We start from the raw sequence: 14,908 nt of genomic DNA on the forward strand, positions 1-14,908 counted from the left end.
AAGAAAAAGTAGTGAGTGTAATGCAGAAACCAGTAGGGCATGGTAAACACCACGGAAGCCGTTGTCCACAGGTTCTGACTCTAAGCATGGTCACACATTCTGATGAGCAGATGGGACTTCAGCATCTTGAGCCCTTTACTCATACAGTAAACATAGTTGGGCTGCTGCAAGAATGTCACACACTGCTTGTTCATTGCAAATATAACCTACGGGACTTTTAAAAGGTCAGAAGGGCTTTTGATCTAATACTGTCCTCTCACCAGAGGCTCCTGGCTTGGGCAATGGCAGGCAACTTCCACTTGGAATCCCACCACATGGGAGCATGTGTCTAAGACACACGGAACAGGGAGGATGGGCGATTCTGACGTCATCACTGGCCTCGATACACCAGTGTCAGACAGATCTACACTGTAGTTTTATTTCTGTGCATTTCCTTGTGGTAATGCAGGCCTGGAAATCTTTGTTTTCAAAAGGCACTGCCTTTGCAAGCATGAATCCCTAAGACTACCAGAGTATGAGCCAATCCGAATATTACCAATGCGTTCCATTTGAAATGTCTACCATGAAGGGCTCGGGTACCAGCATCAGGCCCTGGTTTACCTAAACATGTTTTAAATACTGGTGTTGCCGTAACAACGCATTCAGGTTTAGGGGTGATCTGAGGGGCAACCGATCCTCTCAGGATGAGTGTCTCACACATGCAGGGTACCAAAATGGGCGTTGGGGTCTTTCATTGAGCCACTGTGAGCTTTCTGCACCATCACATCATTCTCAACACATTATTTTAAATATTTTTAAACACATTTTCTAATTTTGTTATTTTTCTTAAAATCATCTAACTACCAGCATTGCATTGCTCTGGCAGAAAAAAAACTGTACATTGCATAAAAAAGTTCTCATGGGGAATGGAGGAAAGGGGAGCCATAGGAACGCAGACCTTGGAATTCAAATGCCTTTTCATGCATATCCTTCTCACAGCCCTCCCCATCTTGCCTAGCATCATAGAAAAGTGGATCATTAACAAGAAAATTGAAGAAAAAGAAAAACAATCAGTTAGGAACAATGAATGCGTTTAACGCCTTCTCAGCATTCCTACAAAACTTCTCACACATTATATTAAAAAATAAAAAATGCTGACACCCAATTGCCTTCATTTCATGAGGGGCGCTCGAGCTTCCCTGTATGTCACATTACTTCGATGTAGGTAGGCGCGTGCCACCATTACGGAAGAAAAGGCTGCGGCGACCTAGCTAGAGGTACACGCTCGCTTTCCTTTAAGTGGTGGACATACAGTTAGGTGCCCTGAGGAGTGACTCCTCACAGTAGAAGGAAATCTTCCTCGCCTCGTCTAGGACAAGGATACAAGTGCTCTCATAGTCAATGGAGTGACACTCTAAGACGTCATTCTCTTTCGTTGGTTGCCTATACTTTTTAAGTATACAAAGATGCAAAAATTAGTTACAAAAAATATGAGTACAATCCATGAACGCTTTGCACAACTGACAGGACAACCAGCTGCTTCTCGAGCAAGTGATGCACTAATTGGGTAATCTGTGCACCATTAGGGACATATGACCACATGTATTGAAACTGTACAATAATAGGTTCAGATTTGTCTAATCAGATGTATCCCACAGGAACAAGATAGGATTTAATCAGAAGCAGGATGCACAACAGAGCATCTCCTCGCCTATGTCACTGTTGATGACAGGAGATATTGTGCATCACATTATTGGACCTCCATTACACCCTTCTCTCTTCACCATCCTTATGCTCATCCAGGTGAAGGAAGAAGGTAGAAAAAGTGGGTTGGATACACAACCAAACTCCCTAGACACTGATTTCGTACTATATGCTTTCTCAAAGGTTCCCTTTTCGAACCCATCCTCCCACAACTTCTTTGCTCGTGACCGCGCTTTACTTTTCTGATAATTTTGTGTGTCAATGTTTAAATCAAGGGCTGATTGATTCACCCAAATATCATTTAAGAACAATTTCCACTGAACCAGCTGATCTGTTTGAGTAGCCCTCTTCTTGTTGACAAAGTATGAATTCTGCCAAATTCCCGTAGAAAAATGAAATGTAATTATACTTTGTAAATACTCTCTGAGACAATGGAAAATTGGATATCATTTGATGCTGAGCAGTCTCTGAAAGTAGGAAATATGTCCACTGCAAAAAAACTTTCAATTTTTGCTCCTTACTAATGGGCAAAGCTTTGGGAATACCCTCTTTTTCCTTCTTTTAGGATGTCTATCACATGCACCAAGTACAATTCCAATGGGAAAGTAGGTGGAGTTTGCTGAGATTGCCCAAGACTTACAGAGCTAAAACTTTTGGTTTGTGACCAGATGCCAGCGAAGAGCCCTCAGCAAGCAGAAAAGACAGAGGAAAGAGAAAGCCTCAATATCTAGACTTAGGATCAGATGTTTAGGGTGTGTTCCTTCTTTGACAGAATGTTCACAGATCTAGAAGGGTGGATTTTGGAAGCTGGCCGAGCGTAAATGAATTACGTGGCTCATGGACCTCATGAGGTGTCCACATGAACCTCACATGGGGGGTGCCCTGAAATACTCCCTTCTACCCATGCAAATTTCCAATAAACTCAAAGTTGGTTTCAACCCTTGGGGCCAAGGTCTTCAAGATTCTTGTCTCTGACTCTGAGTTTCAGTAAGTCTTGGGTCAAACACCATCAAACTCTTATCTTAATCCAACATCCTAGCTTGCCTCAGATATTCCACCAAAATGGTCTACCCCTGTATTCCCCTTCTGAAAATGCAACCTCTGCATTGCACAACCCTGAAATGGTGAAAACAATCTTATCTGTGCCATCCTCTAAGAAAAAGAGAAGGCGCTCACTGCCTGTGTGAACACGGTGGAAGCATTCTGATGTGTCTCACAATGATTTGTTTCTGATATGATCAGTCACCGGAACAGACACAACTAGGTTATATATCAATCCATATTATACCTGCAGCTCTCTGGAAGACAAGCGCGAAGCTAGATAGAAGAGCAATAAAAAAAAGGCAGGTCTTTGGACTGCTGAGATCAGATTCCAGTGGCAAACAGAATTCTCTTTTGGATGACCTAGTATCTAGGTTGAGATGGTTGAACTGTGATAAGTGACCACCAGGCAACTGACGCAGGCAGTCACACGATAAGGACGCCAAGTAAACTTCTTGATCGACTCTAGTTTTGGGGACCATGAGACAGAACATAACCATCTTTCCATCACGGATGATCAATTCACAATTTGAAATATTTGGACATCTCAATCTAGAGGGTTTTGTTGTCAAAGTTCATAAAGGGATCGTTATGGGAAGGCTTATCAAAGCCACATAATCCGGTGCTTGATAGAGTTGAGACGGAAACTCCAAATCAAGCTAGGCGAGGAAAGTGTCCGCTGATGATTCTGAAATGAATTCTGCATCGCCTGCACTTGTCCCCTCTGAATTCTGAGCATGGGATATTAAGGCATAAGTGCATGCAGGCATATTTCCTAATCCCTACTGGGAAGACACAAACCAAGTTTTTAAAAAATGGCCGCTAGCGATGCTTGAGTAAATGCCCGATTTAAAATGCGGAAGAATCAAGCGTGTCCTCAATGCATCACCACGGGCAGCTGGAGCCACCTTGATGCCATGCTAAAATATGGCAGAAATAGCTCTGAAAAATTCAAATTAAGCAATTTCAGCAACGTTCACACTGTGTGGCTGTACAAATGGCAAAATGCCTTCCTTTGCCAGAGTCAAAACATGCAGCTATTTCTGTGCAGTGGTTAATATTTATTGTCAGAAGGCAAGGCACATGATGTGGTATCAAAATTCGTGCAAATTTAGAGTCTTTTTTCTAGTTTTCTTTTTGTTATTTTTTTGTTATTTTTTTCTGTTTAATGATAAGGACTGGGGGTTAAAACCTGGAAAGGGGGTGGGAGTTGCACTCTTTGCCATGCATGAGTCAGCTGATTTCTGGAGCTCAGGAAAACACCAGCTCTCTAATAAAGCACCATGCAATTCGGACCGCCTTTTGCCATGTCTGGTAGCACCCCGGGATGAGTACCACAAGAGTTTTGATGCACCCACGTCTGCAGATTGTGGAGGAAGAGTAGATAGAGGGTTTTCATGGGCACATCAGATATAATTTCTTGGCCAAAGATTCTGGAAAATCACTCTGACTTGGCTACGAGCCTTCTCTTGCCGTGTCATGCATGTCCGATTGCTGGGTAGCATGACATAAATGACATACGCTTGCACAGTTGAGGACAGTCACGTAGAAACTGAGCCAGTGTTAAGGAAGAAACTGGCGACGAAAGAAGTAATGTTCATCTGTGACACTTACAGTGTCGCTCCACAGCAGCACACTCTTTGAGATAGTCAATGCTGTGGGTGATTGCCTCATTCGACAGATGAACGCTGTAAGTGCTATTGGGACACGAGTACATGTTGCCCCAGTCATGTGGCGTGGCCAAGCTATCGTCAGTGAAAGCTGCAGGGAGCTATGCGGTGCTATGGGTGTGCCACTCTGGCTAGAGTTGTCGGCACTCATGGCAATGCGAGGTTCATGATGAAAGGGTGCTACTGGTGCGAGATGCAAGAGTAAGTCGAAGTTTTAAGTGCTGTTTAGTGTTCTAATTTTGGAGGGCGAAGAGGGTTCGAGAAGAAGTCAAGAAAAGAGGAGAGAGGCGAGCTGGACTTTTATCCAGCTTTGACACGAGTATGGAGGAGAAAACACCTCCGGCACGGAGATAAGGTTCTCCATAGTACAACCAATCCTGAACCTTCAATTGTCAGTGATAGGCTTCAAGAGCAAAGAGTGGTACAGTACATTTAACACGACTACAGCCACCACATGAGGCATAAGTCAACAGAGTACTAATTAATGAAACTCCCAGGTCACCGTGCATGGGTTTGAGTTGAAATTGATTGGACGATAAAGGGAGGAAGAGGCGCCGAAGGAGATAAAGCTAGGCCATTTCAGGTGCTGATCTTTTTTACACCCTTATTTCAGTTAGTGCATCATATTCACAAGTGTCGTGTTTTCTGTTCCTGGCACTCAACATCTGGGGAAGATTCTTCCATAAAGCCCTTTTCGCTGTTAGTAGATATTGAGTCCCACAGAGGCACGGATTTCTGTAGTGTGGTATTGTGGGACAAGAGCAGAGTATATCCTATTAAAACCCAATGACTGACGACGGGGATTCCTGAAATTGAATCCATTGCGTCTCCGTTTGATGACATCACAACTGACCTGGAAGAAGTTAAAGCGTGATCTAATCTTATTGACATTGCCCATGACCCAGACTACTACTAGGGAAAGCAGTACTTGCCCTAGCACTAGACCGTATCGTATTGGCCATTCAATTCAGTATCACGGTGCAATCGGCCAGTATCTCTGTATGACCCATGTGTTGCATCATACAAGCACATGGATGCCTGGATGTCACCATCTTCCAGTGCTTTCAGAGTACACAGCTGTATTTGGAAGCGATCTGGGTTCCATCCTTGTAAGCATGGATTGCCGTCCGAGTTTCCAACATGTGAATGTGGTTTGTGTCTGAAGGGGGTATGCTATCTTGCGATTTTTCCCATTTGGGCAAACACTTGACCAGGACTGATCAAGACTGCATTGGTCCTGCCTTAAAAATAAGTGAGGAGCAGGTCGGTTGTATGGCTATATATCCACAGCTGTGGAAGCGAAAAATGAAACCATAGTCTCAGACCACAAAGGTACTCTGAAACACTTAGTAAAAAAGAGGCACTAGTTAAGAAGTTGATTTTCACTGAGTGTGTCTTCACTAAAAACCTTACTCCAATGTGGGTAACACTCTGAGTCCTAGCTTATTTACACCAGCCTTTCCATGTCCTTCAGTGTCCAGGTATAGCTTGGTTTGTGTCCACCAATTGACACAAATACATAGCAAGTACTAGGATTCTAGACAGCACTGCCGGTGAAAGTCCACCACCGTCTTCAGTGCTCACCTCCCAATTCCAGAATTCCCTGTCCAAGGACCTACGACAGCTCTAGCAATGAACGCTAGTGCACCTCTACCTTTCCGGGGACGAAAAATTCTCTGATAGCTCTAGCTCCACCTTGTTCTGTAGTTCTTCCAGGGCATCCTCATCACAGTGTGTGTGTCATTCCAGTTATGCACCCCTGTAAGCACAGATTCCGGCACAGTAGGTGTGCTGGGCGCTGTCAAGCACAGCGGCTACTCCTTTTGCTGAAGGGCACAGGAAGACTTTATAATTCTGGGTCAGTCGGGGTAGGTATGGCCAGTTCAGAGTTCAGTTCGTGCATCGGCTGTCCGAGAACTACAATACCCTGAATGCTTTGAGAGGGTAGAAAAACTCCATAACTTCCCCCACCTATCCTAAATGATCTGGAACTGTACCCCTGCATGATCAGGGACCACATTCATATGTCCCCAGTAGTCTGGAGTTAGGGCACCTACCATGACAGAAGCTTATCCTCGTCTGCCACAATTCCCCAATGTGCCTACACTGTGATTAGCCTATGCTTGTTTTCTTTAACTTTGCGACTGACCTGCGTTTGCAGCCAGCAAAACAGCACTGATTGACTTAGCATCCCTCAAACATGAACAAATTTTCTTTAAAAAAACAAAACAAAACAAAAACATTAGTGCTCTCCCTTGTCCCCCCTCCCCCTTTACCCATAAAAGTGCATGTCCATCTCAAGAATGTGCAACACAACTCAAGGACACCCTTGCTCCTCACCAGGCACTCAAAGAGGGGGGAGAGCAGGCAGGCACATCTCTCCTACCCTTGAACAGCTATTTCTCCCTCCCTCATCCAGACCAAGGCACGAACCCAAGGAAGCAAGTGTTGGCCAAAATGCACAGCCAAGCCGGTGCTCCTTGTGCTCGCTCAGCTTATAGACCACAACATTCCAGATCCAGGTCTTCAATTTTAAGGCATGGAATATACCGATTTAGAGAACTGATATAAAAGGAATCTTGCTTTCCAGACTCAGATGTTGTGTCAACCAGAAATATGGGGGGCAGGATCTTCGAAACTCTCTATCGCGCTGAATTTCCGCCACTTCTCGGTTAATTCCAGTTTGTTGTAGCTGTTCACAATGTACGCAAATGTGTCGAGAAACACATATACTTCGAGCATTGTCTTGCTATATTTTTCGCAACCCCCTCCCCTTTCTTACCGGTCATATGGGTGTTGGCTAATAGATACCAGAACTCAACAAAAAAAAATATATATATTATCCTTATGGGAAAAGTTACATCCTCTGCAACCTCCACTTTGGCCGAGTGTGTAAAGGTGGGGTTCTGCATCCGATCGGATCCATTCACAGACGGTTCCGCCCAAGTGAAGTGGAGCCCTGGATAAAGTCATGTTCTTTCTGCCTCCAACACCCATTATTGTTAACGGGTGTCAACAGCTTGCCAGATAACAAGACTGTTTCCACTGTCACGTGATTTTATACATATGACTCACCGCGGAGATCCGCCCACCATCATACCACAATGCTCGCAGTTTTCGTTAATGAGCCGCAATGCCAATCCCATGTCCCACCCTACAATGCCAAGTGGCAGCTTCGAGAGGCAACTTCAAGGGCAACATGAGTCGATGTTTTTGCTTCAAAATCCAACAAGATATTAAATGGTATTTTTTTTTTCAATTCTGCAAATTACAAATATAAATGAGAGGAATTTTCATATAAAACTGTTACTGGGCCTCTGTTGTTCATTAGAAAGGATTTTCTCAGTCCAAAAAAACCTTTCCGAAAAGAGAAGGCTGAAATTGTGATTGCTGCGTGCAGAAAAGAGAGCACGCCAAACATTTTTCTTGGCCAGTGCCCGCTTGAAAGCTATTTGCAGAAGTAGAAAGTGCCAATTTCACCCATCTGGTCCTTTCAGTGGCCATTTAAAAGAGTGATGTGCCAATTGTCAACATGACCCTAGAAGACCAAACCTACCAACAGAGATGGGTAACTTTTACCCTCTAATTCACTGGAGAAAAAATAGAATCCCACCTAAACGACTGGCGGTGGTGACAAGTTGACTTGTTCTTCAACAAATTTGGGGGGGGGACCATGTAACAACAGTGTGGCAGTATTGCCTCTAAGGCATCAAATAATTTTAGTGAGAATTTGAAATTTTACCTATAGACATTGGTTAAGTCTAATAATACTCAATGTTAAGTCGTTCAAATTGTTTGCTTGCACTGCAGGCAAAGTTTAACTCATCATATGCAGCAGTGACTCAATTTTCTCCAGATGCAGCACTTTTTTGGGGGGCCAAATGTTTCTCCTCTCGAGGAGTACAGCCCTTAACCTAAAGCAAGCCCCTGTCCTCTAAGGACAGTTTAACTTCTGCAGTTGTTTACGATCAGCCCAATTTAAACCTTCCCGTATGTATTTTTTGTCTTGTTGGATGAAGACTAGATACCTATCTCGCGGCACCTGGAGCAACACTCTTTGCCCTTGTTTGTTGGCCCTCGTGGCTCAGACCCAGAACTTTCACCTTTACACCTCTTCCCATCCCTCGAATCATCTTTCACTGTACAGACCAAGGGTGTTTCCATGGCACAGTGGACACTTGAAGTTATGCCCTCCTGGATGAATTGATTCATTGATCTTGTCCTGGACACAGGTACCAAATTGCAATGGGGCGATCATGAAGTACAAGGAGTTTTCTAACCGCTCTCCCAAATCCCTGCATGGTAATAGCCACCATTGAAGAATATGCACCCACAAACCCTACTTCCCCTTGCACACAACATAGTAAGTTTCAGATCCCTGCACGAACGTGAAGTGCACCCCTCGTCTTTTGCATCCGCTGTAGGAGCTACAAGCGCGTCGAGGAGGTCAAAGTGCACTCGGCAGACACAACGAACCAGAAACCAAGCCTATAACTCCAAGCGGATCCTCACTGGACCATCCTAATAGCAAGAAGCCGAATGCGACAAAGAGAATTAGATTTGCAATCCATCAGGAGACAAAGATGCTGGGGGGATTAGGAGGTTGAGAGACCTGTCCACCCTATGCAATAATCAGGGATCCAGGAATGGATGATGGGTGAAGCGGCCCATGGGCCTCAGGGAGCCTCAGCCAGTACGGAAAGCCTGGTGGGACCGCCAAGATGCACCAAAGCCGGAGTGGAGCCGTCAATACCTTGAAGGAGATTGGGCGCGGGGCAGAGGGAGATCACCCCTGGCGAATCATGCAGAGCTGCAAATGATTTTGCTTTCAAATGTCTATTGTAAAAAAAAAAGATTCCTGTCGATTCCACCACGGATTCTCCTCCGTTCCTCCGCTCCTCTCCCCCTCCACGTCTTCCTCGCAGGTTGGTTGCATTGTGGTTTTGCGTTTGTCCCATAGCGGTGCCCTTTCAGTCCATCACTTGTAGCCGCCATCCTGCCTTCGGCTGGTGCTTGCTGCCTGCTCGTTGTCGTGTTATTCGGTGTTCAGTTTAGCTTTTCTCTCTCTCAGGCTGCCCAGAAGACAGGAGCAGGGTAATTCTCCGAGCTAACCCAGGTACCAGGGCTGTAGGAAACAGAGACACAATGACATGGTGGTGTTAGAAGCAAGAATTACAGGAAGAGAAGAAATCTATTTTAGGAGTCCCTTAAGGAGTAGCAACTGTTCCCACTAACCCAATCCTCACCCCTTCACCCGCCAGTCATGATTAAGGCTCCCTGTTTTGCATTTTTACTGATTTTTACAGATAAATACAGACAGAAAAACATTTATTTTCCTGTCTGTATTTATTTTTAAAGGAGAATAAAAATGGAAATTGGGTTTTGTGAGTGATTCTAAATGGTGTCCATCGCGACTGCCAGGCCAATAGCTGTGTTGATTGAAAGGTACTTGGGTTAAAAAAAATAAAGGAATTTTAGTAAAGAGTCTTAAACAGCAGTAGATGTGCACAACCTTGATGCTAAAATGTGCATGTTTTCTTATAAGTGCATATTTTATCATCTGAGTGTGTTTATAACACTGAAACCTGTCAGGCGTTCAGGCATGAGTGTGAATTTATCGGTTAAATAAATGTAGAAGTATACTTGTTTCAGATTCATTTTTTTTAACAAAACCCAAAATAAATATGGATAAATACAGGTAAAATTAGCAAAGAATAAATATGGATAAATACAGAAAGAAATGTCAAAAAACATAAATACCATAAAACCAGGAGCCCTAATCATGATCAAGAATGAATCCTCAATTAAGCATTTTATTTCTCCAACTCCCTCACATATCCGCCAATAGGCTATGGCTCGCGTAGAGTTTTGCGGACAGGGCACTCTGTCGCAAATGCAATGGAATACCACGCTTGCTAAACACGTTGTCCACCCTCTCCATCAGGTGTTGGGTGGAGCATGGGTTTAATGTGAACGAGCCTATTTAGAGCAAATGTTTGTCCTTTTTTTCTGTCATAAATGGAAACAAACAATGACCCATATATTGTGGAAGAAACCTTCCAGGGTGGGGGTACTAATAGTTTTTTTTGTCAAAACAAACTCCCATTTTCGGAGTTCATTTATGAAAAACAAAAAAGTTTGGTGTGCGGCCACCTTAAAAACAGTAGCCGTGCAGCAAACTTTGAGTGCCTTCACAGGGCTCACTGTGTCGGCTCCTGTAAAGGCACAGACATCCCTGCAGGGGTGTCGGTGATATCTTAATTAGACGGTGGGCCGCCCACCAGGATTAGAGGCCCTTACTCCATCCATCCAAATGCACATGCGGGCCTCTCTGTCTTAGTCCGTCTTAGATACTGACATTTATCTGTTTCTCTACATGTTTATCTCTCCGTCCCTATATATTCCTCTGCCCCTTTCTATATCTATTTCCCCTCCAGTTTATTTTTCTAGGAAACTATCCATTTACCAACTTCATGTTCATTATCTGTCTACCTGTCTGTGTACTCACATGTCTGTTCATTCACCTTTCATCTGTACACCTATTAATCCACCAATCGGTCTTAAGATCTATTCACCAGCCTTTTTCTCCATCATCCCAGGCACCTAATTGTATGTCCTATCTCTTGTACGTTTGTACATCTGCCTAAAAGTCCCTATTCTATTCATTTTCTTACTGTTCCATCCCATAGTGCGAGCTCTAACCCCAAAATGGCTGCCCTTCCAAACTCCCTCTTGGGGACCAAAGTCCTTCAGGCCACACAGGATGGAGATGGTACCCCACAGGGGCTCCATACTAGGATTACTTGCAGAACCACAGTGTATAATTGGTCCTCTTGCGTATATGGAAATGTAACTGCACTATTGTTTTTAGAATGGCCACCTCGCAGGTGAACTTGGACTACATTCCAAATAGTACACACTTTTTTGGGCATGAAACAGGTAGGTCATTCAACTCTTTAAGGCAAAGTGTGAAAACATCACATCAAATTAAATGTATAAAGCGCACGGCTACTCTACAGAGTGTCCCGGGCGCTAACAGCTCGTCGACCATTGACCCAACATCTACATTAGAAGGCGCTATTAAACAGCCATGTTTTTAGGCACCGCTTAAAGGAACCTTCGTCCTTAGCAGCACGCAGGTAAAGAGGAAGACCCTTCTAGCCAGAAGCGGCCGGTGCTGAGAAGGAGGCACATCCCCATGTCTTCCTCTTAGTTTTAGGTATCATCGCCAGTAATACATCCGATGAGTGCAGCCTTCCAGCAGGATGGTAATGAATGAATCTTTTGGCCAGATAAGCAGGACATGACAGATAAAGGACATGGTGGGCCAACACCAGTCGCTTAAACTTCCCTCTCTCCCGGATTGGCGGCCAATGTAATTCCATAAAATGCGCGTGGATTTAATTTTTTCTGAATATGTAGCAGAAGCCAGGCAGCGGCGTTATGTACAAACTGGAGTCTTTGAAGTTGGTACAATGGGAGACCCTCTATAATGCATTGACATACTCCAGCTGCAAGGTTATGAGAGCGGGTACTACCATCTTCTGCTACTAGGTGGGGGAGGAGCAAAAACAGAAATGTTATCAAAGATCTGAGGAGTCCAAAAGAGCTCCCCACCACACTGTCCACCTGGGAGTTGAAGGACGATTTATTGTTGAACTCACCGCAAGGTTCCGAACTACCGTGGTAGGAGTTGGAGGAGACGGAGCAGAACTGGGCCAAACTTCACCATTCCATGAAGGGGTGGGGGAACTGAAAACAAAGACTTTACGAGGGTTTTGCTCGGCTGGACCCATTTGTGAATGACATATGGCAGAGCCCTGAACTGAAAGACTATCCCGCACAGCAGTGCTTCATTTATAAAAAGTGGGTGCAGGACCCAGAGTTTTTTCTTAGGTGGTCAGTGTTGCCAAATCCTAGGGTTATGGAATCCCAAGGCGGCTTAGTCTTGATTCCACCTCATGCCTCTTTCTTCCACCACCCTACACGTCCTTTCTCTTTATCTTATGAATACGAGGCTGCCTTGTCTTGATTCCACCTCATGCCTGTTTCTTCCAGCACCTACACTTCCTGTCTCTTTATCTCATGAACACCGAGCTGCCTGGTCTTGATTCCACCTCATGCCTCTTTCTTCCACCACCGTACACTTCCTGTCTCTTTATCTCATGAACACCGAGGCTGCCTGGTCTTGATTCCACCTCATGCCTCTTTCTTCCACACCCTACACTTCCTGTCTCTATAATCTCATGAATACTGAGGCTGCCGGGTATTTAATCTACATGGTGCCTTTTTCTTCCACCACCCTAAACGTCTGTCTCTTTATCTCATGACTACCGAGGCCGTCTTAATTCCACCTCATGGCTCCCTCTTCCACCCCCTACACTTGCGGTCCCTATAATTGATTCTTGGAGATTCCTTTTCTTCCCTCCGTTCTCCGTTTCCAATCTTTCTCTTGCTCATTTTATCTTCCTTTTTTGCATTGACCTCTCTAGCTCTATGTCAAAGTCTGATATTAAAAAAGACACGCCTGAGTCCCCAAAAACAAGAGCTGGGGTCCACCACCTCCAACCGCAGCACAAATTTAGCATCAGCGCTTCCTGTCTGGAATTGGTGTAAACTGGAGACAACATGAAGTCCTTTCCGACAAAAGGTTGGAAATGTGTTCATATTTTTTCTTGGCGAACAACACTTATAAACAGTGAGAAAGCAGAGAAAGGGAGTTCCCGCCAAAATGCTTGCTCAGGGGCTTCATGATTTGATGTTATGTTACGCCTGCTTGTGTAGCGCACTGATCACCCGTGAGGGTATCCTGGCGCTTCGCAGGTGGGTAGGCGGTGGTCTCCAAGTGTGACATTATTGGAAAAGGGGGGTCTTCAGCTTCTCGTGGCACTCCGAAGCCAGGATGAGGCTCCGATGTGCTGTGGGAGGTCGGTCCATGTTTTGGGGGAGATGTACGGGAAGGGGAGACCTCCGGCTCTGCTGTTGTGTATGCTAGTGAGAGTCCGGCTGAGCAGAGGTGCCTGGGGATTGGTGGAGGTGTATGTGGTCGTTGAGTTAGCCCATGTTGCATTTCACTAGCCCACGTTGTGTGTGTATGTTAGGGGTTTGCGCTGAGTGCGTTTGTGTATGGGGAGCCAGTGGAGTTCACGGAGGTGTGGAGTGATGTGGTAACATTTTGAAGAATGGCCCTGGATGCATCTGGAGACCCTAGGGTGCTTCTGGAACCTTCTGGGGCCCCACAACTGTACCTGCATCTCTGACCCAAAATGGCACAGTTGCCCCCTCCATATCACACCCCAGCGCCTCCCTGCCGCCAAGGCCCCCAATGGATGCTGCTGGGCAGGCTGGCATTCAGCGCGTGCCAGCTGCCAGCGCCCAAGATCTGATCAGGTGCCCCTCCAGACTGAAGCAAGCCCACTTTCCCAAGCCCCCGTGCCCCGGTTCCCATCCTGCCCAGCCGTGTCTGCGAGCCCCGGATCCGCGAGGCGAGGGGCCCATTAGCATAACATCTTTCAGACACAAACACAGGAGCATTGTGTACACAAACAAAGGGGGGTGCCCCAAGCCGGTGACCCCCCCTCAGTATTATTCTGAGAACCGGCTCCATAAAGAACCAGGGCCCGCCCCCTTCTGCCCCCCCAGCAACAAGTGTTGTGTATCTGCGTGGTATACACTGCCACCTTTGTTTACTCAGGGGGGGGGGGAAGCGCGCTGCCTTTCCCAAGGCCCGAGTGTTGATGGGGGAATTAACGCCGGATTTGCATAACAATTTGCATTCAGCAGCAGGAATGTAGTCTGGGCATGAGCGCCCACCGCTTCACCCCCCTCGACTCCCCTTGATGCCCAACATCACACAAAGGCTCCCCGACGCCACCCCCAAACAAAATACCGAACGTAAAACCCAGGCCGTGAATGGACATGTGCGGCCCCGTTGTGTACAGCGCATTAAACGAGCGCCCAGACTTTCTAAGCGCTCCCAGCGTTCACAGGTAGGCGAACTGAACCCCGGGGAGATGAAGGGATTTGTCGAGGATCACACATTGTTGACCGAATTGGGAGGTCGGCATGGGAACCAACGTTCTGAGGCGAGACCACAACACCTCGGATCTCAAAGCAAGGAACATTCTCGCAATGAGCTCTTTTACCAAATTACCGATAACTCAATATGATCCGGCAAAAATGTTAATTCCTCCTGAACATCGACTACCACTGTACCAACAAGCCATTACTTCTTCAAGGAAAATATTTATAGGCAAGTACATGCAAGATATATATATATGTATATATATATATATATATACATATATATATATATATATATATATATATATATATGTATGTATGTGTGTGTGTGTGTGTGTATATATATATAATGTATATATGTATGTATGTATGTATGTATATATATCTGTATGTATGTATGTGTGTGTGTGGTCCAGTTGAAGGCATTCGCCGAAACGCGTCGACCGTCCCTGTTGTTGTGCACTTGGTGAAAAGATGAAATAAACAACATT

At 45.3% G+C, this 14,908-nt stretch overlaps 1 protein-coding gene across 4 annotated transcripts in view; it reads right to left on the reverse strand.

Annotated features, from left to right (window-relative positions):
- Positions 1–7,211: 7,211 nt before the first annotated feature.
- Positions 7,212–14,908, reverse strand: part of NFIC (nuclear factor I C) — a 301,802-nt gene continuing 294,105 nt past the window's right edge. For all 4 annotated transcript variants that reach the window (XM_085639057.1, XM_085639059.1, XM_085639060.1 and 1 more), the window contains one exon: positions 7,212–9,519. In XM_085639057.1, coding sequence (XP_085495183.1) covers positions 9,502–9,519 — 18 coding nt within the window. In that variant the 3' untranslated portion in view covers positions 7,212–9,501. The remainder of the gene's footprint in view (positions 9,520–14,908) is intronic.

Source organism: Triturus cristatus, chromosome 12 (genome assembly GCF_964204655.1).
Source record: "Triturus cristatus chromosome 12, aTriCri1.1, whole genome shotgun sequence".
Taxonomy (NCBI): Eukaryota; Metazoa; Chordata; class Amphibia; order Caudata; family Salamandridae; genus Triturus; species Triturus cristatus.